The following is a 21,866-nucleotide window of genomic DNA, read 5'->3' as shown; positions in this document are numbered from 1 at the left end:
TCCCAAGCAACTGCCAGTCACGAGGATCTGTGTAAGAGGAGCCCAATTTGACTTGTGCTCTGATTTTCTCTTCAGTCCTTTTAGAGAATTACTGCACACTTGCTCAACAACACCTTGGCCAAGATCAAGAATTCACTAGGTGAGAAATTACTGGTGCAAACTCACAAATGTAATCCTTTGTGGTGCAAACTCACAATATAATTCTCTGAGATGCAATCTGTTGGCATACAGTGAGCTGTACATTGTACCATCTGAAGGACACTAATTTTGTGTCAAGTCACTAGCCAATTATTGAATTGTTACTCGCTTCAAATAAGTCAAAACATGATTCATTTTGAAAATGAACACACTCAGAACAATTTCTGAGTCTCTGTTGTGTGCCTGTAAACACTTAAATGTTACTTCAGTAGCATATAACTGACATTTGCATTACAGAATAATACAAAGGCTCATGAGTGCAATTTCACATATGATGCGTTTCTCAGCCTAAATGTTAAATTGAGGTACAGAAAAAGAGATTTACCACTGGGAAAGATTGAAAATAGTTATTTTTACCATCGTTATACAAGGTGGAACCTGCCGTTTTTAATAATTACCCCTTCAATGAGTCAGTACCGGCTTTCAGTTGGAGGTTTAATAAAAATAAAGAAACATTGGAAAAAGAATTTAATAAAAATCTGTAAGCCTAAAGTAACCTGTCGCTTTCAAAAGCAATCCCCTACTGAATTTGGGGAGAGAATTTATCTGCTCCTGGAAAATAACCCCAGCGTAGTCCATGGTTCACTGAAAACTGGAACATGTCAGGGCACTGTAATATTTATAGGTTTTCTTCAGATAGATATCCCAGGGTTTCCAGCTGTTCCAAGGGGGTTAGTTATATTATTGGCATACATACCAAACCAAGAATGGCAGTAAGGAGAATCATTTAGAAGATACAAGAACTGCATGTACTTAAGTGCAGTGTCGTATGTGAACTGACAAAGCAGTCAGATTATTTCAAAAGTGCCAGTCACAATAACAGTATTGTCTGTGGGGTGACGGTGCACCCATCTTTGGAGACAGTTATTCGATTTGACGAATGCTTGTACACATAAATAATTAGGAACTAATTAGGTGCCGCAGGGAATCAGTGCTGGGACCCCAACTATTTACAATCTATATTAACAACTTGGAAGAAGGGACTGAGTAAAACGTAGCCAAGTTTGCTGACGATCAAAGATGGGAGGAAAAGCAATGAGTGAGGAGGACACAAAAAATCTGCAAAACGACATAGACAGGCTAAGTGAGTGGGAAAAAATTTGGTAGATGGAGTACAATGTTGGAAAGTGTGAGGTCATGCACTTTGGCAGAAAAAAAATCAAAGAGCAAGTTATTATTTAAATGGAGAAAGACTACAAAATGCTGCAGTACAGCGAGACTTGAGGGTACTTGTGCATGAAACACAAAAGAATAGTATGCAGGTAGAGCAAGTGATCAGGAAGGCCAATGGTATCTTGGCCTTTATTGCAAAGGGGATGGAGTATAAAAGCAGGGAAGTCTTACTACAGCTATATAAGGTATTGGTGAGGCCACACCTGGAATACTGCGTGCAGTTTTGGTTTCCATATTTACGAAAGGATATACTTGCTTTGGAGGCAGTTCAGAGAAGGTTCACTCGGTTGATTCCGGGGTTGACTTATGAGGAAAGGTTGAGTAGGTTGGGCCTCTACTCATTGGAATTCAGAAGAATGAGAAGTGATCTTATCGTATAAGATTATGAGGGGGCTTGTCAGGGTGGATGCAGAGAGGATGTTTCCACTGATGGGGGAGTGGGGGAGACTAGAACTAGAGGGCACGATCTTAGAATAAGGGGCCGCCCATTTAAAACAGAGATGAGGAGAAATTTCTTCTCTGAGGGTTGTAAATCTGTGGAATTCGCTGCCTCAGAGAGCTGTGGAAACTGGGACATTGAATAAATTTAAGACAGAAATAGACGGTTTCTTAGTCGATAAGGGGATAAGGGGTTATGGGGAGTGGGCAGGGAAGTGGAGCTGAGTCCATGATCAGATCAGCCATGACCTTATTGAATGGCGGAGCAGGCTCGAGGGGCCGTATGGCCTACTCCTGTTCCTATTTCTTATGTTCTTATGAATGAATTGTGAGGAAGCAGGGAATTAAGCCATAATGAACATAAAATGTGTAGAATTTCTGCTGCCTTTGTTTCTTTGAAATAAACAATCACCACAATTTTTTCTACTGTTCTTTATCTTCTTAATCCCAAAGGGTAATGCTCATCCTTTCTTGTACTCTCCTTTCCAACAGATCCACCACAGCAACAGAGCACAGATGATTAAAAGAAGGATGGTGAGGAGGAGGAGAAGGGGAAGGAGCAGGAGCGATGGAAATTCATCCTTGTGGACTGAGGATGATGCCAAGGAGCATGATGATGAACAGGATGAGAATCTGAAGGCCAAGGATGTTGCATAGTAGTTCATGAGTGCACACATTGCACGGCAGTATCCTGTAATATAATTCTTTGGCAACTGAGTCGAAGTTTACGGTTAACTGCAAGTTCCAAATCAACTGAGTGATTAAAAGCACCAGCAGCTTAAGTGATTTGTTGAAGTTTGCTTCCTGTGATTTGGAACTTGCAGTTAACCGTAAACTGCCACTTGTAAGGACAGATGGGAGGTGTAGTCCGATGACTCATTAAAAGTTATGTATGGCAGACTTTGCACTGCTGAGCCAATCTGGCATGCTGCCTGTTTTTACTGGGAGATGATACAGGAGACTGAGCGTGTTCAACAGAGAGTGCGAAGCAGCAAGATGCGGAGAGTTGTCATATTCAATTACTTATCTAAACTCCAATATGTTTCTAGTAAAACCCTATTTACACTTGCTATTATTGTTCTCCAATGTGTCTCTGATTGACACTGATTAGTTGTGAGGTGCGTGTAGTGACACCAGCTGTCAGTCACCAGTACTAAAGGGCAGCCAAAACTTGAGCAGGTCACAATCAGCATTAAAATACGTTGTCTTTGTGAAAAAGATTTTGGGATTTTTTTGTTTTTATTTGCCAATGCTTCGGGTTAAAATATACCTCATCTAATTCAGGCTGCCACAATGAAAGGAATTTGTGGCTCTACCTGCTATTGGCCTTTGAGGTTGTTTAAATTTTCTCTCTTCCTGATAAGTACAATTGTTTGGGTGCATTTTGAACTGGGAGTTCCATGCAATTTGTTTCAAAGGGAGGAGAAAGTAGACCAGTTTTAAAAAACATTTTACACTCTGATCGTGAAATTTATAGAAGATACTGATATTTTAAAAAATAACATCCAATGTACAATAGCTTCTGGCATTTTATGATATTGGTACAGTTATGGAATAAGGAACAAGGAACTAAGTCGTGAGAGCTAATTTTCCAATGACTACTCCATGCATCAAATGTGGATTATAGTACGCCTTAGCTATTAAAACTAGAAGCTTTTATAGTCTGTGTTACCATGGTAATCAGAGTTTCACAGTTACAATGTAAAACAATCAGGTTTCAAGTTTCTCCCGTCTGGAGGCTTCTAGAGGATTTATTTCACTACAATATTTATGGCTGTGTTGTAAATAGGTACAGGTTTGGTTTTCATTAACCTAAATGTTAAAGCATCTAATAAAATTTATAACTTTGAAATGAGCTTTTAAGGATTCCTTACATTTTCTAACAGCAAACTGCACAAATTAGATTTTTAAATTAATAGAACGAAGCATTAATTTAAACATTTGCCAGAATCTATATTTTGAGATTAGCTTAGAAACTACTGCTGCTTATTATAAGCATACAAAAACCTACCCGTTTGGATGACATTCCTTCATCCATTATTTCAATACAGGCTTGAATCTGTTCAGTTCAAATGGGTTAATGACTCAATTGAAATAACAGACAGAAAAATGTTGGATAGCTGCATTAAGTATTGATCAGCTATTACTGCAAAAAGTACATGTCTAGATTATTGCACACATGCAAAGTGGGGGCTTGGTTAACGAGTTCATCCTGCCTGACTGGACCCCTCTTCCCTCAGTCACCAAAATCAGAGGACAAATCAACATGCTGGAAAATGTCACAAATCAAATCTGGCTGGGGGCTGGTATGGCCCTAGACCCCCCAAACGCATGTTTTGTGCAGAGTTTAGTTCTTCCTATTAATTTTTTGAAAACCACCAATGCAAAAATTGCCCTTTTGTCTTCTTGAGATTGTTCCCCCCCACTGCCATAATACAACTGAAGGAAATATTGGAAATAGGTGGAACTAAAGTCAAAACAAGTTTATCTTCCACTGCACCCCCATCGTAGCTCCAAGTTGGTATGTCAGCTGTGAGGCCACTGAGTTTTACAGTTTCACCAAAAGAAAAACAATTACAATACACTTAAATCCTGAAATCAGAGAATTATAGAAATTTACAGCACTGGAGGCCGCCATTCGGCCCATCGTGTCTGTGCCAGCCGAAAAAGATCTATCCAGCCTAATCCCACCGAAAACAGCCTTCCAGTCATAAAAACACCTGTCGACTATTACCCTTTGTTTCCTGCCACTGATCCAATTTTGGACCCAACCTACAAAAGCAAAATACTGCGGATGCTGGAAATCTGAAATAAAAACTGAAAATACTGGAAATACTCAGATCAGGCAGCATCTGTGGAAAGAGAAAGAGAGTTAACGTTTCAGGTCGATGGCCTTTCATCAGCATTTTGTTTTTATTTCAGATTTCCAACAGCCGCAGTATTTTACTTTTGTCACTCCTCTTCTAGGAATGCCCACCTTGAAGAAGTTCTGCTCTTCTCTCCGATGGGATTTCCGTTTGTCTCTTTTAACTTGTCCATCTTCATTGCTTGCTGTTTCCCTCCTCGTGTTTGATCAAGTATCTGCCAAAACTTGCTTTCACAGCCACATCTCTTTCCTCAGCAACTGTCTCTGGCTCAGACTTAATCCACGTGGATTCCGACTGAAATTCCATCCTTCGTGTTTTGGATCCACCCAGGATTACAGATATCTCGGAGATATTCAGCATTCCTCAAACCACTGCTCTCGCCGCATCCAGAGATCCCGCTCAATGCTATAAGCTGCCACATGCACGCTCTCGACCTCTCTCGTCCGCAGCACCGATTCACTCAGAGCTGTCCTGGTCGGGGATCCATTTCATCCTTCGTCTCATCTGGCACTTTAACAAAGAACCGTTTTCCTTCCTTTCAGGTGTCAAGAATCATAAGCTTCAACAACTCTTGGACACCAACGCCCCTCCAGAACCACCTTCCCCTTCACTTCCCTCTGAACCTATCCCTTCTTCCAATCCCATCCCTGCCGTGAGCTTCATCCTCTTACGCTACCACCTCAATGAATTTCCAGCTTGGCACGACGCTGATTTTTTCCGATCGCCTTCGTCTCCGTGCCCACTTCTTTGGCCAGGAGTCTGTCCCTGCCTCCCCCCAACCCCTGCACAATTGACCTTTTCACCCATTTTCAGAATTCTCACTCTACCTGGGCCCTTCCCTCTCTCGATCAAAGTAAAAAGGCAGTTCTGATGAAAGGTCATTGATCTGAAATTTTAAGTCCGTTTCTCCCTCCACAGATGCTAACTGACCTGCTGAGCATTTCTATTATTTTATGTTTTTATTTGGATCTAAATTGCCACTTTCCCTTAGATCCCATGGACTATTACTTTTCTGATCAGTCTGCTATGTGCTAAAAACCTTGATAAAATCGATGTAGACTACACCAAACGCGCTACTCTCATTGACCCTCCTTGGTATCTCATCAAAAAATTAAATCACGTTAGTCAGACATAACCTTCCCACAACAAATCCATACTGACTCTCCTCGATTAATCCATGCATTTCTAAACGACAATTAATACTGATCTTCAGAATTTTTTCCAATAATTTGCCCACCACCAAGGTTAGGTTAACTGGCTTGTAGTTACTCGGTCTATCCCTTTCTTCCTTTTTACACAACAGTACACTGTTAGCAGTCTTCCAGCACCAATCCTGTAGCCAAAGAGGATTGGAAAATAATGATCAGAGCCTCCGCTGTTTCCTCCCTTGCTTCTCTTAACAGCCTGGAATACATTTCATCCAGGCCTGGTAATTTATCTACTTTCAAAGATGCTATATTTCCTTTTGCACTATGTTCATCCAATCTAATATTTCACACTCCTCCTCAACTACAATGTCTGCATCGTCCCTCTCTTTTGTGAAAACAGACTCAAATTATTAATTAAGAATGAAATGTAATAAAATGGAGTTTAACTTAATCTTGAAGCAGTTTACTAAGGGCGATTTTTCAGCGTACATTGTTTTTCTGAGTTGTCAGTTTTTTTTAGGGATAGGTTAGGTTTTTTTTTTAAAAAGGTGTTTGTTGGCTTCTCTCAGATATACAGGCAGGCATGATTTTTTCACATGCACTATATCTTTTACAGTAACACAGAAGTATAATTAGGAGATTTTTGCGGTCACCTTTATAAGGTTGTTGAAAAGAAAAAACAACCTACCTGCCTGAAGTGTTCTTCAGTATGGCCAATGCATCAGGAAAGCCATCCATGTTGTAGTCCCCTAAGTGAATGGTGATTGGAAATTGTACTGGTTCTTGTGAAACAAATCCCCAAAGGGTATCGCCATTCTTCAGATTTGATAAAATGGGTATCCACTGTTAATGTGAAACATAAGAATTTTTAGGACGAGGAAGAGACCATCAAGTCCAAACCAAGCCAGTCCCACTTTCGTAGATTAACCCCTTCACATCATATTCCTAATCTCTTTTCTCTCCAGAAATGCGTCAATTGTTTTTGGAACCCATTCATAAACATTGTTGTTACATGTAACATGTTATAGCATCAAAAATAAGAATCATGCACCACTGTGTTTCTAAACTGTACAGCACATCAGAGATTTGTCCTGAACCTAATATTAAAGAAAGAATACATCAGTAAATCAAATTTCTCTCAAGTACTTTCTTGCATTTAACAAGAGTCCAATGAAGATCATAATGCTGAAAGTGATATTAGTTGGCAACAAAAATTATAATTTTTTGAAAATATCTTGACTAAAGATGTGTACTAAGATCCTGTACATGTCTAAAACATTAATTTGGATTGCATGCTCTCCAATACTTTAAAATCCCAATGATAGTGATTTAGTTGTCCCAATTAATTTATTCTATAATTCATCAGAATGACACTTCTGTTATACTGTAACTACTACCCAACTGGAGTAGGCCACGTTTAGCTCATAAGAAGCATGTGCAAGTTTAATCAGATAAACAAGGGTCAGCACTGCTAACGATTATGCACCAAATTTCTATCCGTATATTCAATGGCACTTTAAAAAATATATTTATTCCAGCTCATTGATAGTCAGCCCAGGGTCAGTCATTTTGGAAAGAATACATATCAAGCAGTTTTTTGGTTTACATCCTGAAAAAAAAACAAGTATGTCACACTTTCTTCAGAATAACGTCAAATTATATCACACTTTCAGTACTGGTGCCATATTAGAAATAGTTTGAGTGGTGGAAAATTATAGGAGGAGGAGAAAAGAATATCAGTGCGGTGGTGGCAGTGAATGAGTCTGAAAGTTGCAGTTCGGGTTGAGTGTGAGGGAGTGGTGAAAGGAGAGAAAGAAAAAAGAGGATGAAAGTTAAGGGTTGCAGAGAGCTGACAACTAGAGGCCGTTCATCCCATCTCTCTCCATGCTGGCTCTTCGCTAGATCAACCCTAAACCATAATGCATGATAAGGCTGAAACTATTTGTGTTTGTTGGGTGATCACGTTTAGTAGTGTTTAAATATTCCCATTTAAATATTGGGAAGACCAAAGCCATTGTTTTCGGTCCCCGCCACAAATTCCATTCCCGAGCCACTGACTTTATCCCTCTCCCCAACGTTTGCCTGAGTCTGAACCACACTTTGCAATCTTGGTATCATATTTGACCCCGAAATGAGCTTTCGACGACATATCCGCAGCATAACTAAGACTGCCTATTTCCGAAACCCTCACCCTTGCCTTTGTTACCTCTAGACTTGACTATTCCAACACACTCCTGGCTGGTCTTCCACATTTTACCCTGGGTAAATTTGGTGATCCAAAACTCGGCTGCCCATGACCTAACTCACACCAAGTTCCGCTCACCCATCACCCTTGTGGTAGCTGACCTACATTGGCTCCTGGTTAAGCAACTCCTCGATTTCAAAATTCTCATCCTTGTTTTCAAAACCCTCCATGGTCTCTCCCCTCTCTATCTCTGTACTCCCGCCCACCGCAGATGCCCTCTTGAGCATCCCTGATTCTAATCGCTCAACCATTGTTGGCCGTGCCTTCTGTTGCCTAGGCCAAGCTCTGGAATTCTCTGCCTAAACCTCTTGGCCTCCCTATCTCTCTTTATGTGGCTCGGTGTCAAATATTTTGCCTCATAATACTTCTGTGAAGCGCCTTGGGACGTTTTACAATATTAAAAGGTGCTATATAAATAAAAGTAGTTGTTGTTGATGGAAGAATCTGTGGCCCAGGCCAGCTTGCTGCACATCAGATTTCCAGCTAGAGAGCGATACATAGCTCCACAGAACTTTACAACACGAAAGGAAGCCATTTGTTTCATCATGTCTATGCTGTCCATTAGAGCATTCCAAAACTAATCTCACTCCCCTGCTCTTTTCCCACAGCCCTGTATATTCTGGTTTCAAATATTTATCTGCTCTTCCCTTAAATGCTCTCTACCTCAACAACTTCCTGCAGCAATGCATTCTATGCTCCAACAACTCTCCACATAAAGGGCCCAAGTTTCCGCCCTCTGTAAGATCGGCGCATAAGGTGCGCCGACTTTCTGGAATAAAAAGGGTGCCGAAAACTTACCTTGTGATTCTGCGAGCTCTTCAGGACGTCTTCGTGCTTGGCGTGGCGCAGCACAAGGGGTTGGGGGCGGAGCTAGGTCCCGATGCTGAAAACAGTGCCGTAGCTCCTCGCCCCCGAGGCTGCGTGGGAGGGGCCCGACCCTAGCCCTGGCCGAAGATCGGACTCGGGCCTCCCTCCCTTCCAGCTCCCGCTTCCCGCCCCCCGCTTCCCATTCAGCCGTTCCTTCCCCCGCCCCCCTCCTCTCCACCCACTCCCTCCCTCACTCCATGTCCTCGGCAAGGCCCCTCCGCCCGGCATCTTGCTGGGGACGGCCCCCGCCCGAAGTCCTCAGCAGCAGCCAGGCATCTGCATTGTCGGCGGGGTCCGCCAGCCCGGCATCTTGCTACGGGCGGGCCCTGCCCGAAGTTCTCGGCGGCCCGGCTTCGACGCCATCGGTGGGGCCCGCCCGCCCGGAATCTTGCTGTGGGCGGGTCCCGCCCAAAGTCTTCAGCGGCCCGGCTTTTAGTTGTCGGTGGGGCGCGTTCAGCCTCCCTCCCCGCTCCTCTCCCTCCCTTCCCCCTCCTCTTTCCCCCCATCCCTTCCCCCTCCCTCTCACCCCCTCCTCCTCTCCCTCCCTTCCCCTCCCCTCCTCTCAGCCTTCTCTCCTCCTCGCCCTCCCTCCCTCCTCCTCACCTTCCTTCCCTCCCTCCCTCCTCCTCCCTCACCCACCCCTCGCTGTCAGAAACAGAGAGAGAAAAAGACACAGAGAGAGAGGGAGACATTGGGGGGGGGGGGGGGGGGGGGCCCGTCCCAGCATGCTGATGGAGGACTCCCGGTGCTGCAGTTGGTGAGTAGAAACTTCATTTTTTATTTATTGATTGATTTTTAAATTTTTTTGGATTGATTTATTGGTTGATTTATTGATTTATTTATCATTTATTATTGATGATGACTCCTTATTTGTAAAAGTGAAGTGTTTAATGTTTGTAAACCCCCCTCCCCGCCCTGCCCCCCCGCCCCCCTCCATCTCTCGTTCCCTATACCTGATTTATGTGTGGGCAGGGTTTTTCTGAGCGTACAAAAATTTACTTACTCCATTCTAAGTTAGTTTGGAGTAAGTTTTCACTGCCTAAACTTAAAAACAGGCGTAAGTGGCTGGACATGCCCCCTTTTGAAAAAAAAACTGTTCTAAAATGAAACTGTTCTAACTCACTAGAACTGGAGCAAACTAAGTGCCGAGAATTGCATTTTCTAAGATGCTCCATTGTAAACTAGTTGCTCCAAAAAAATAGGAGCAACTCAGGCCAAAACTTGAGCCCAAAGACAGTTCTCTTAACTTCTCTCGAATGACACTTTTAAATTGATGACCTCTGGTCATTGACACCACAGCCAGGGTGAATATATGCTTTCCCTGTTCGCCCCAACAAAACTTTTCATAATTTAATAACCCTCTATTAAATCTCCTCTTACCCACCTCTGCTGCAGTGCAAATGATCCAGTACCTCACTACTGTAGTTACTCATTTCTGGTATCGTGACATATCTATGCTGTATGCTCTATATGGCTTCCAGGTCCTTTCTATACAAAGGCACCTGAAACTGCAGAGTACTCTAACTTGCCTTGATCAAATGCATCATAACCATTTGTTTATTTGCTTTATGCATGTATCTATAAAACTCCAAATGCTATTGGTCTGTTTTATGGCTTTTTTTCTACCTGCACTCCGTAACAATTAACCTGAACAAGAGTGGGAAAAAAAGGCAGAAGGGAAATTAAATGAAATGCTCAACAACTTTTGGCTAGATACCCAGTTCCTAATCATGCTAAGTGTCTTATTGCAGACTATTATTTTAAATACTGAACCAAACACTCATAAGATATGAGCTAATATCAAACATTTATCTTTACTTTTAAAAGCTAACTCAAGCTAACTTTACAAATTACAAGCTATAGCTTTGACTCCAGAAATTAGAGTGCACACCAGTTTGAAACAATGCAGTAAATAATTATTTACCAAAAGCACCCTATTGTACAAGTTTCTTTTCACAGGAAAATTTACTATCTAAAAATGTAGTACAAGTATAACAAGTCTTCTTTGTAATATTCTGAAAGTTATCTTGAAATAAAGCATATTTGACTGCATTCAGTAGTACAACTGAAAGCACACACTCAATTAACTATATTGGATATCAAAATATATTGATCCACAGTTAGTATGGTTGGATTTCATTCCAGGTAAAGAATAGGATTTCAAATTTCAAGTAAAAATGGATTTCAAATTATCTTCTTGAAATGAACATCATCGAGCTCAAGAACATTAGTTATCAACTGACTCAAATATTCAAACTGAAGCAACATAAACATTTATAGGGCAGCAGTGATACCTACCAATCTTTATGTCAACACAGCAAAGTACATATCAGCTGTTGCATGTGAAAGTGCGACACCCCATTATCTTGGCAAGTTTATTCCAGAATGAATCTGGAATCACCTGTAAATACGGAACTACATACTTTCATCTCATACCAGTATGAAAATGTACCACTCTGGAGACACTGTATTACAATCCAGATCTGAATGCAAGCTAGGTTTGTTGCTAGGCTACCAACTTGAATAAAAGTGACATCAATGCAATAATTTTAGGAATAAAACACATGCTCATGATTCCAATTTTAGGAATAAAATGCATGCTCATAATTCCTATTCACACACTGCAGGTATGCTAATGCTTCTGAATGTCCAACAGCAAATAATCTACCCAAATTTACAGTTAAATAGACAAAATTCAGTTCCAGTGTCAAAACTGAAGCAACCCTAAGATGCTGGCCCTGATGCATCTCTACTTTGAGCAAATAGAACACAAGAACATAAGAAATAGGAGGAGTAGGCCACCTGGCTCCTTGAGCCTGCTCCGCCATTTAATAAGATCATGGCTGATCTGATCTGATCTTGGGCTCAGCTTCACTTCCCTGTCCGCTCTCCGTAACCCTTCACTCCCATATCGTTCAAAAACCTGTCCATCTCCACCTTAAATATAGTCAATGACCCAGCCTCCACAGCTCTCTGGGGTAGAGAATTCCTCAGATTTATGACACCCAGAGAAGAAATTCCTCCTCATCTCAATTCTAAATGTGCGACTCCTTATTCTTAAACTATGCCCCCTAGTTCCAGATGCGCCCACGAGTGGAAACATCCTCTCTGCAACTACCTTGTCGAGCCCCCTTAGTATTTTATATGTTTCAAAAAGATCATCTCTCATTCTTCTAAACTCCAATGAGTAAAGGCCCAACCTGCTCAATCTTTCTTCATAAGTTAACCCCTTTATCTCAGGAAGCAACCTAGTGAACCTTCTATGAACTGCCTCCAATACAAGTATATCCCTCCTTAAATAAGGAGAGCGAAACGGTATGCAGTACTCTAGGTGTGGTCTCACCAATACCCTGCACAGTTGCAGCAGGACTTCCGTGCTTTTATACTCCATTCTCCTTGCAATAAAGGCCAACATTCCATTTGACTTCCTGACCACTTGCTGTACCTGCATACTAACCTTTTGTGGTTCATGCACAAGGACCCCCCCCAAGTTCCTCTGTAATGCAGCATTTTGCAATCTCTCCCCATTTAAATAATAATTTGCTTTTTTATTTTTCCTGCCAAAGTGGATAACCTCACATTTTCCAACACTGTACTGCATCTGCCAAATGTTTACCCACTCACTTAGCCTGTCTATATCCCTTTGCAGATTCTTTGTGTCCCCCTCACAACTTGCTTTCCCATCCATCTTTGTCTCATCAGCAAACTTGGCTCCCTTAACCCAACAATATAGATTGTAAATAGTTGAGTTCTCAGCACCGATCCCTGTGTCACCCCATGAGTTACCGTTTGCCAACCGGAAAATAACCCATTTATCCCGACTGTCTGTTTTCTGTTGGTTAGCCAATCCTCTATCCATGCTGATATATTACCTTCAACTCTGTGATCTCTTATTTGTGCAATAACCTTTTATTGGCACCTTATCGAATGCCTTATGGAAATCCAAATGTAACAAATTCACTGGTTCCCCCTTATCCACCCGGCTAGTTACATCCTCAAAGAACTCCAGCAAATTTGTCAAACAGATGGAGTACTGCGTGCAGTTCTGGTCGCCATATTATATGAAGGACGTGATTGCACTAGAGAGGGTGCAGAGGAGACTTACTAGGATGCTGCCTGGAATGGAGAATCTTAAGTTATGAGGACAGATTGGATCGGCTGGGTTTGTTCTCATTGGAAGTTGTTCTCATTGGAAGTTGAGAGGAGACCTCATTGAGGTGTACAAAATATTGAGGGGCCTGGACATAGTGGATAGTAAGGGCCCATTTTCATTGGTGGAGGGGGCTATTACGAGGGGGCATAGTTTTAAGGTGGTTGGTAGAAGGTTTAGAGCGGATTTAAGGGGGAGCTTCTTTATGCAGAAAGTTGTGGGGATCGGAACTCGTTGCCTGGAAGAGTGATGGATGCAGAAACCCTCACCACTTTTAAGAGATGGTTGGATGGGCTCTTAAAGTGCCGTAACCTGCAGGGTTACTGACCTAGAGCTGATAATTGGGATTAGACTGGATGGCCTTTTGTTGGATGGAACAGATATAATGGTAAGTACTGTAGGGAATCGAATAGGCCAGGGTGATCTCCTGGACTAGTTTCGATCGCCTGGATGGGTCGGAGAGGAATTTACCAGATTTTTGCCTTTCCCAGGAGATCACATGGCTTTGGTTGGGGTGGAATGTAGACTGTTTCAGTATAAGGGGTATCGCAGTTGTGTGAGGTGGAATGGTTGGGCTGTTCTTTGCCTTTCCGTCATTGTTCATAGGTTTTTATTACCAAGGACTTTGCAGCTTTTTGTTGGCTGGCGTGGACAAGATGGGCCGAAATGGCCTCATTCTGCACTGTAAATTTCTACGTTTCTATGATTTCTCTTTCATAAAACCATGCTGACTCTGCTCGACTGTATTATGCTTTTCCAAATGTCCTGCTACTGCATCCTTAATAATGGACTCCAGCTTTTCCTCAACGACAGATGTTAGGCTAACTGGTCTATAGTTCCTTGCTTTCGATCTTTCTTCTTTTCTAAATAGGGGTGTTACATTTGCGGTTTTCCAATCCACTGGTACCTCTCCAGAATTCAGGGAATTTTGGTAGATTACAACCAATGCATCCACTATCTCTGCAGCCACTTCTTTTAAGACCCTTGGTTGCAGCCCACGGGTCCAGGGAACTTGTCCACCTTTAGTCCCATTATTTTACCGAGTACTTTTGTTTTAGTGATGGTGATTGTTTTAAGTTTTCCGCTCCCTATAGCCACTTGATTATCTATTATTGGGATGTTTTTAGTGTCTTCTACCGTGAAGACCGACAGCATGTGTGTTTAGATTAGGGAGGGATGCGGGGAAAACTAAATATTATCCTTTTTACATGAGCCAAATGTTATTAATTAGGCAACAACTAATGCACAGATTCCATTCATTGGAATTAGAGCATACAGTTGCTACTTCAGCCAGATCAACTGATTCAAAATCAGACTGTTGCAAAATGGCTTTTGTTGGAGCTGAGAATCAACAATTCCTCTGGGCAGGTCACCAAGTTAAGTGAATCTAACCAGATACCAAAACTACTTAATTCTAGGCAGAGGTTTCTAAGTTTCTTAAAATGTATGTTACATTTTCTTTGACCTAGACAATTCTGAGAAAACCAACCAAAAGTGAACAATATTGTGACCGGGACATGAAATTGAGGGAGCTGTATTGAAATTTGTTGAGGATATCAAATTGGCATGGCAGAGATGTGGCAAATTGTAACAAATATTGTGAACCAACTACACATAGATAGGTTATCAGGATAGGCAGTTAGGTAGCAGATTAATTCAATGCAGAAAATCTTAAGTAATGGGCTGAAATCTGCAGTTGGAGGCGTACCTCCAGAGTACGCCTCCGACCCCCCAAAAAATCCAAAAGTACCTTCGTAAAGGCTCACAGATTCCAGGGACGCAGGCGGTTTGGAAGCGTCCCTGGGATCACGTGAGCCAGAACAACCAATTAGAAAGGGGGATTCCTCATAAGCTTATGGGATTCCATTTACAAATGGAATCCTCTAAGATTGAGAAATTCTCAAATAATTAATCAATATAATTCTAATAAAAATATTCCCATGTTCAAAATTAAGTAAAAGTCCCTTTAATTAAACATTTAAAATAAAAATTAAATATTTTGAAAAATAATTTTAAACATAATGGGCCCAAGTTGCGGGCCGCGCCTCGAACGGCGCAGCCCCGACCTGGACGTCGGTCTTTCGCGCCACAAAGTGCGCCTAAAAAGAACTTCCAGATTCTACGGCTCCCTGTTGGTCCTCTTGAGCCGGGCGCGGCGCAGTACGAACTGTAGGGGGCGGAGCTCGGTCCCTGCGCTGAAAACAGTGCCGGGACCTCTGCACATGCGCGCTACAGTGGGCGCGCATGTGCAGTAGCTCCAGGCGCCCAAAACTGTGTGGGAGGGGCCTGAAGCACACAGTCCCTAGCCCTGGCCGAATGGCCTCACTCGGGCTGCATGAATAAGGCTCCTCCCACGCCCAGCTCCTGCTTCCTCCCGACCCGACTCGACTCCCGCTTCCCCCCCACCCTGCCCCCAGACCGGACACGACCCGCGCTTCCCCCCACCCAACCAGACCTCCCTCTTCCCCGACCCGAACCGACCCCCCTCCCACCACCCCCCGACCCGCGCTCCCGACCGCCCCCCCCCGGACTGGACCAGACCCAACCTGACCTCCCTCCCCCCGCCCCAACACGAACCGGCTCGCGCTCCCTCCCTCCCCCCCACCTCCATCCTCCCCCCCACTCCCGACCCAACCATCCCGACCGCCCCCCACCCCACCCCCTCGGACCCGACCCGTGCTCCCGACCCTGACTCGCACTCCCCCCGACCCCTGCTCCCGACCCCGAACCCAACGCTACCTACCTGTAAATCTGGTGCTGGGGACGGAGGGGGGGGGGGGGGGGCATCCCAGCACGCTGTTGGAGGGCTCCCGGTGCTGCAGTCGGTAAGTAGAAAATGTTTTATTTATTGATTTAAATTTTTTTTTTTTTTTACATTTTTTTGATTGATTTATTGGTTGATTTATTGATGTTTTTATCATTTATTATTGATGATGGCTCTTTATTTGTAAAACTGAAGTGTTTAATGTTTGTAAACTTCCCTTTAAACCCCCACCCCCGCCCCCCCTTTTCCCTATGCCTAACCTACGCCTGATTTTCTAAAGTGTAGACAAAGTTTTTTCGAGCGTACAAAAATCTTCACTTACTCCATTCTAAGTTAGTTTGGAGTAAGTTTTCACTGCCGAAACTTTGAAAACAGACGCAAGTGGCCGGACACGCCCCCTTTTGAAAAGAAAATTCTGTTCCAAAGTGAAACTGTTCTAACTGACTAGAACTGGAGCAAATTAAATGCCGAGAATTTGAATTTCTAAGATACTCCGTTCTACACCCGTTGCTCCAAAAAATCAGGAGCAACTGAGGCAGAAACTTGGGCCCAGTATTCCAGGCCAACATTTATATGAACTAATTTTAAATGTTTTATATGTTTTAATCCTTTTAAAAATTTTAATTTAACATTTATTTTAACCCTTAAGCTGGAACACGTTTTTATCAGGCGTAAGGGTTTTTATGGGCATTTGCTGGGCAGTAGTTGGGCAAATAGCCCAACTCTGCACCAGCAAAATTGTTTTGGGGCACATGCAGACAATCAGTCAAGGTGAAGCTCGACAGATCGCAAGTTCTGGGTTTTGCACTTGCCCAGCACATGTGGAAGCCCGGAATTTGCGGGGCCATTCTGAGGGTTTACGACGGCGTACACTGCAAGTTCGTTGTCATTGGCCCCGCAAAATCCGTGCCAACATATTATAGAAAGGAAATACCCCTTAAATCGTTCATGTCCAGCCTGCAAGCCAAATCCACCCATGATGTAATCCTATCCACTCTGGGAGCTCTAACCTTTGGTCCCAAACGCCAGTAGCAATAGTTGATCCACACTGGATTTGTGGAAATTTTAATAACAAATCTTAACCAGCGCTAAGGATTTTCTCAGCAAGAGCACACGGGATTAATATGCAGCTTTGGCTAACAGTACTGTTGCTCTCCTCCTTCAGCTGGCATATGCAGCATGATAGATCCTGAGATCGGTCCCAACTCAAAGACCGCTGTGGTAACAAAGCTCATCATGCTACTGAATCCAGAACAGGGAGGTAGAATCTTTAAGTTAGAACTCAGCCATTCAGGAGTGAAACCAGGAAGCATATTTTCACACAAAGGGTAGTAGAATATGGAATTGTTTCCCCCTAAAAGGCTGTGGATGCTAGAACAATTGGAACTGTCAAGACTGAGATAGATAGATTTTTGTTAGGTAAGGGTATCAAGGGATATGGAACAAAGGCAGATAAATGGAGTTGTGGTGCAGATCAGCCAGGATTAATTTGTGTGGCGGAGCAGGTTCGAGAGGTTGAATGGCCTACTCCTGTTTCTAATAGACCCATGTTCCTACAAGTGAGGGGGTGGAGGTTGGGAAGTGAGTGAGGCGGGAAAGCAAGAGATTTTGGTTGAGGGATAAATATTGCAGAGAACTCCAGAACAATTTTGTAATAGTGCCATGGGATCTGTTACAGAACCTCGGTTCAACATTTTATCTGAAAGGTAGCATCCCCAGCAGTGTAGCTCTCCCTTAGTACTGCACTAAAGTATTAGCCTCGATTACGTGCTCAAGTCTTGAAACCATAACCTTCTTGAGTCAGTGGTGAGTGTGCTGGTGGAGAGGGAGGAGAGACAGAGGGGAAAAAGGGAGAGGGGAGAGAGATGGACAAAAGGAGAGGAGAAAGAAGGGACAGAGCAAAACAGAGCGCTGAGGGAGAAAGAGAAAGACACAGACAGACACTGATTGAAAACTGAACAAAAGTGGGTACCGGATGCATGCTGCAGATTCTTAGTAGTGGTTCTAAACACTCGCTGTTGCTAAGTAGGTTGGATTTTTGAAAGATCAGGCCTTTTACTGTTGTCATTGAACATACATTTGTACTATTTTGTACGTGTCCTTCCTGCTTAATTTCCGTAAATAAGTCTAGTTAATTACAGGATCATAAGATAATTACAGATGAGGAAGGCCTTTCAGCTTTAAAATTCATTCCTCCGGAGAGATCCTACCATCTCCCTATTGTAGTATATCATTGTTTCTTAAATTATTCCAAAATTTTTGCCTCCACTATCTACCTGGAAATTTATCACTGTGTGTGAAATTTTTTCCCTGATTATGAGACTTAAAATTACTTTTTACTAGTTCTACTCCTGCACTTAAGTTTAAGTAATATTCCAGGTTAACGATTTCTATACCATTAACAATATTATACAACTTTATAAAATGACCTCAGATGCCTCCGTGAGAGCCAGGATGAGACTACAAAGCAGCATTGTAAACTGGTAATATTTGCATGCCACTTGAAAATGAACAAACATCATTTTGATTATAAATTCTCTAGAATCTTGTAAGTGACTTCTTTGTTTAAGCCGTTTTTACCTTGCTTTTTTGCTTCACTTGTCTTAAAGAATAGAATTATAGGGCCCAAGTTTCCACAAGAAAAATCCTCGGTATTCTCCACCTACTTACAGGTCCTCTGGCCCTCAGCGCAGCCTGCACGAGCTGTGGGGGGGGGGGGGGGGGGGCGGAGCCAGGTCCCAGCGCTGAAAACAGTGCCGGGACCTCTGCACATGCGCGCTACAGTCGGCGCGCAAGTGCAGTAGCTCCAGGCGCCGAACTGTGTGGGAGGGGCCCGAAGCACGCAGCCCCTAGCCCTGGCTGAATGGCCTCACTGGGGCTGCGTGAATGAGGCTCCTCCCACGGCCAGCTCCTGCTACCCCTCCCCGACCAGACCCTCGCTTCCCCCCCCCCCCGCCGATCAGACCAGACCCGACACCCGCGCCCCCCCCCTGCCGACCAGACACCCGCGCCCCCCCCCCCACCGACCAGACACCCGCTCCCCCCCGCGACCAGACACCCGCTCCCCCCACCCCGACTGACCCGACCCGACCTGCGCTCCTGTTCCCCGACCCCTCCCCCCCTCTCTCTCCCCCCTCTCTCCTCCCCCTCCCCCCTCCCTCTCTCCCTCCCCCTCCCTCCCTCCCTCCCTCCCTCTCCCTCTCCCTCTCCCTCTCCCTCTCCCTCTCAGCGGCACGAACGGCTGCAGAATTCTCCCTGGCTGAAGCACTTTCACACAGGTAGGAAGATGGTTTATTTAATCTTTTCTTGGCTTATAAATGTTTATTCAGGTTGGATTTATTTGTATAATATTTGTAGAAGTATAAATAAGGATTTATTGTCGAATTTAATGAGTTCCCTTCCCCCCCCACCTCGTTCTGGACGCCTAATTTGTAACCTGTGCCTGATTTTTTAATGGGTAGAACAGTTTTTTTCAGTTCTACAAAAATCTTCACTGGCTCCATTCTACTTTAGTTTGGAGTACATTTTCACTGTGGAAACTTTCAAATCAGGCGTCACGCCCTCTGTTGAAGAAAAAATTCTGTTCTAAACTAGAACTGTTCTACACTAGAACTGCAGAAAAAAAGTGGAGAATTGCGATTTCTAAAATAGTCCGTTCTTCACCAGTTGCTCCTAAAAATCAGGCGCGAATCATGTGGAAACTTGGGCCCATAGAATGGTTACAGCACAGAAGGTGGCAATTCGGCCTGTCGAGCCCTTGCCGGCTCTCAACTCGTACCACTCCCCGCCTTTTCCCCGTACCCTGCAAGTTTTTTTCCTTCAGATACTTATCTAACTCAGTTTTGAAAGATACGATTCAGTCCGTCTCCACAACACTTTCAGGCAGTGCATTCCAGATCCTAACCACTCGAAGCATAAAAAAGTTTTTCCTTGTGTTGCCTTTTGGCAATCACCTTAAATCTGTGTCTGGTTCTCGACCATTTGGCTAATGGATATAGTTTCCCTCTATCTACTCTGTTCAGGCCTCTCATGATTTTGAACACCTCTATCAAATCTCCTCTCAATCTTCTCTGCTCCAAGGAGAACCACCCTAGCTTCTCCAGTTTATCAACGTAACTGAAGTTCCTCATTCCTGGAAACATTTTCGTAAATCTTTTCTGCATCTTCACGAAGGCCTTCCCAAAGTGTGATGTCCAGAATTGGACACAGTACTCCAGTTGGGGCCGAACCTGTGTTTTATACAGGTTCATCATCATTTCCACACTTTTGTACTCTATGCCTCTAGTTATGAAGCCCAGGATCCCATAAGCCTCAACTACTTCCTCAACTTGCCACCTTCAACGATTTGTGCACACATACCCCCACGTCTCTCTGTTCGTGCACCCCCTTTAGGATTGTACCCTTTAGTTTATATGTCCTCTCCTCATTCTTTCTACCAAAATGTATCACTGCACACTTTTCTGCATTAAATTTCATCTGCCACGTGTCCGCCCACTTCACCAGCCTGTCTATGTCTTCCTGAAGTCTATCAGTCACCTCCCCACTTTTGAAATTGTTCCCTGTATACCCACATTCAAGTCATTAATATATCTCAAGGAAAGCTGTGGTCCTAGAATCAACTGATGGGAAACATCACTGTGTACCTTTCTCCAGTCTGAAAAACAACTAGTCACCACTACTCTCTGTTTCCTACCACTTAGCCAATTCTGTATCCATGCTGTCCCTTTTATTCCATGTCTTCTAGAAGTTAAAACAGATTCTGCACTCTACAAGGCTATAAACGAGAGGAAGCTACCAGAGATAATCACATAATCTTTGGACAAAGTAGTCCAAGTTAATAGTTTTGTTTTGCAATGTCCCTTTGTAATACAGTAGATGAAACACAACTGGTAACAATGTCAAGAGAATCATAATTTGAGGGCACTCGTATGTCAGGTCTGAAGTAGAAAATGACATGGTTTCACCCACTATCTCTCAAGCGGAGGCCTTAGTAGCAGTGCTAAGGGGCTGGGAAAAGCAGTCCTGCTCCTTTTCGCTCCACATTAAACTAGGTATTTTTAAAAACAACATAATCTGTTGGTGGCCGCCTCCAGCAGGCCTGACACGAGTGCCCTCAAATTAAGGACTGCTGGTTAGGCTGCATGTAGACCAAGTAATCCTGGGTGGAGATGCCTGCTCCACTCAGAACAAACAAATTTATTTAATGGATCCTAAAACAGGCATTAGGCTCTTTATTAGCATGGCCAAGAAGCCTGTTTTAGGCTCACACCAGGGAGACCTCCACAATGCCCGAACAAATGTGGTGTAGTCCGTGTTTTGAAGTTGTTTGGGAACGGGGTGTTCACCCCCTAAATTGGACCTGTGAGTCCTCGTTGATCATCTTTACAGCTAGAGTACACGCAAGGCCTATTTTCACAATTCTTCTATTAAGTATTACAGTATTGAAGCTGCAATCCTGATAGTTTCCCATTAATTAAAATCTTCCTCTTTTGTAGACTAGAGTTAAAAATATCCCTCAATTTGTCTATTGTGGCAAGGATCTGCACTTTTTCCTCTGGGTATGGTCTATCTTAGCAAGGAATCCAGGACAAAAAGACAAGATCAGCAGAAAATGAAAAAAAATTACAATCCTTGAACGATCTGTTCGGAGGTTATCGAACGAATATCTACACAAGAGGAAAGTTTAAATGTGAGGCAATATAGCACTGCAGCATTAAAATATTCAGAGTTCTAAACATACTGAGTTATATCATACCTGGTTAGATCCTGGCATGTTCCGGTAAATGACACTTTCATGGCAGTTTTCATCTGCACAGACAGGCAGTAAATGTTCCTGCTGCCCATCCCCATCTGAGAGGGAAAATAAATCAACTTATTGAAATGCATAGGATGGAACTTAAACTTAATGATTACGAAAACAAATGTCTTAGATTAATTTAAAACAATTTGGAAATCTAGTCATAATGATACAGCATAATAAAGACTTAATGTCAATCCCAAGTTATGGAAGGCCAGA

General features: G+C 43.3%; 1 protein-coding gene across 1 annotated transcript in view; it reads right to left on the bottom strand.

Annotated features, from left to right (window-relative positions):
- Positions 1 to 21,866, bottom strand: part of itfg1 (integrin alpha FG-GAP repeat containing 1) — a 331,482-nt gene that overhangs the window by 169,493 nt on the left and 140,123 nt on the right. Inside the window, exons 9-10 of the mRNA XM_070898049.1 lie at positions 21,606 to 21,700; positions 6,513 to 6,667 (exon numbers count right to left, since the gene is read on the bottom strand). Coding sequence (XP_070754150.1) covers positions 6,513 to 6,667; positions 21,606 to 21,700 — 250 coding nt within the window. The remainder of the gene's footprint in view (positions 1 to 6,512; positions 6,668 to 21,605; positions 21,701 to 21,866) is intronic.

This window comes from Pristiophorus japonicus, chromosome 13 (assembly GCF_044704955.1).
Source record: "Pristiophorus japonicus isolate sPriJap1 chromosome 13, sPriJap1.hap1, whole genome shotgun sequence".
Classification (NCBI taxonomy): domain Eukaryota; kingdom Metazoa; phylum Chordata; class Chondrichthyes; family Pristiophoridae; genus Pristiophorus; species Pristiophorus japonicus.
This window is presented reverse-complemented; position numbering and strand designations above follow the sequence as displayed.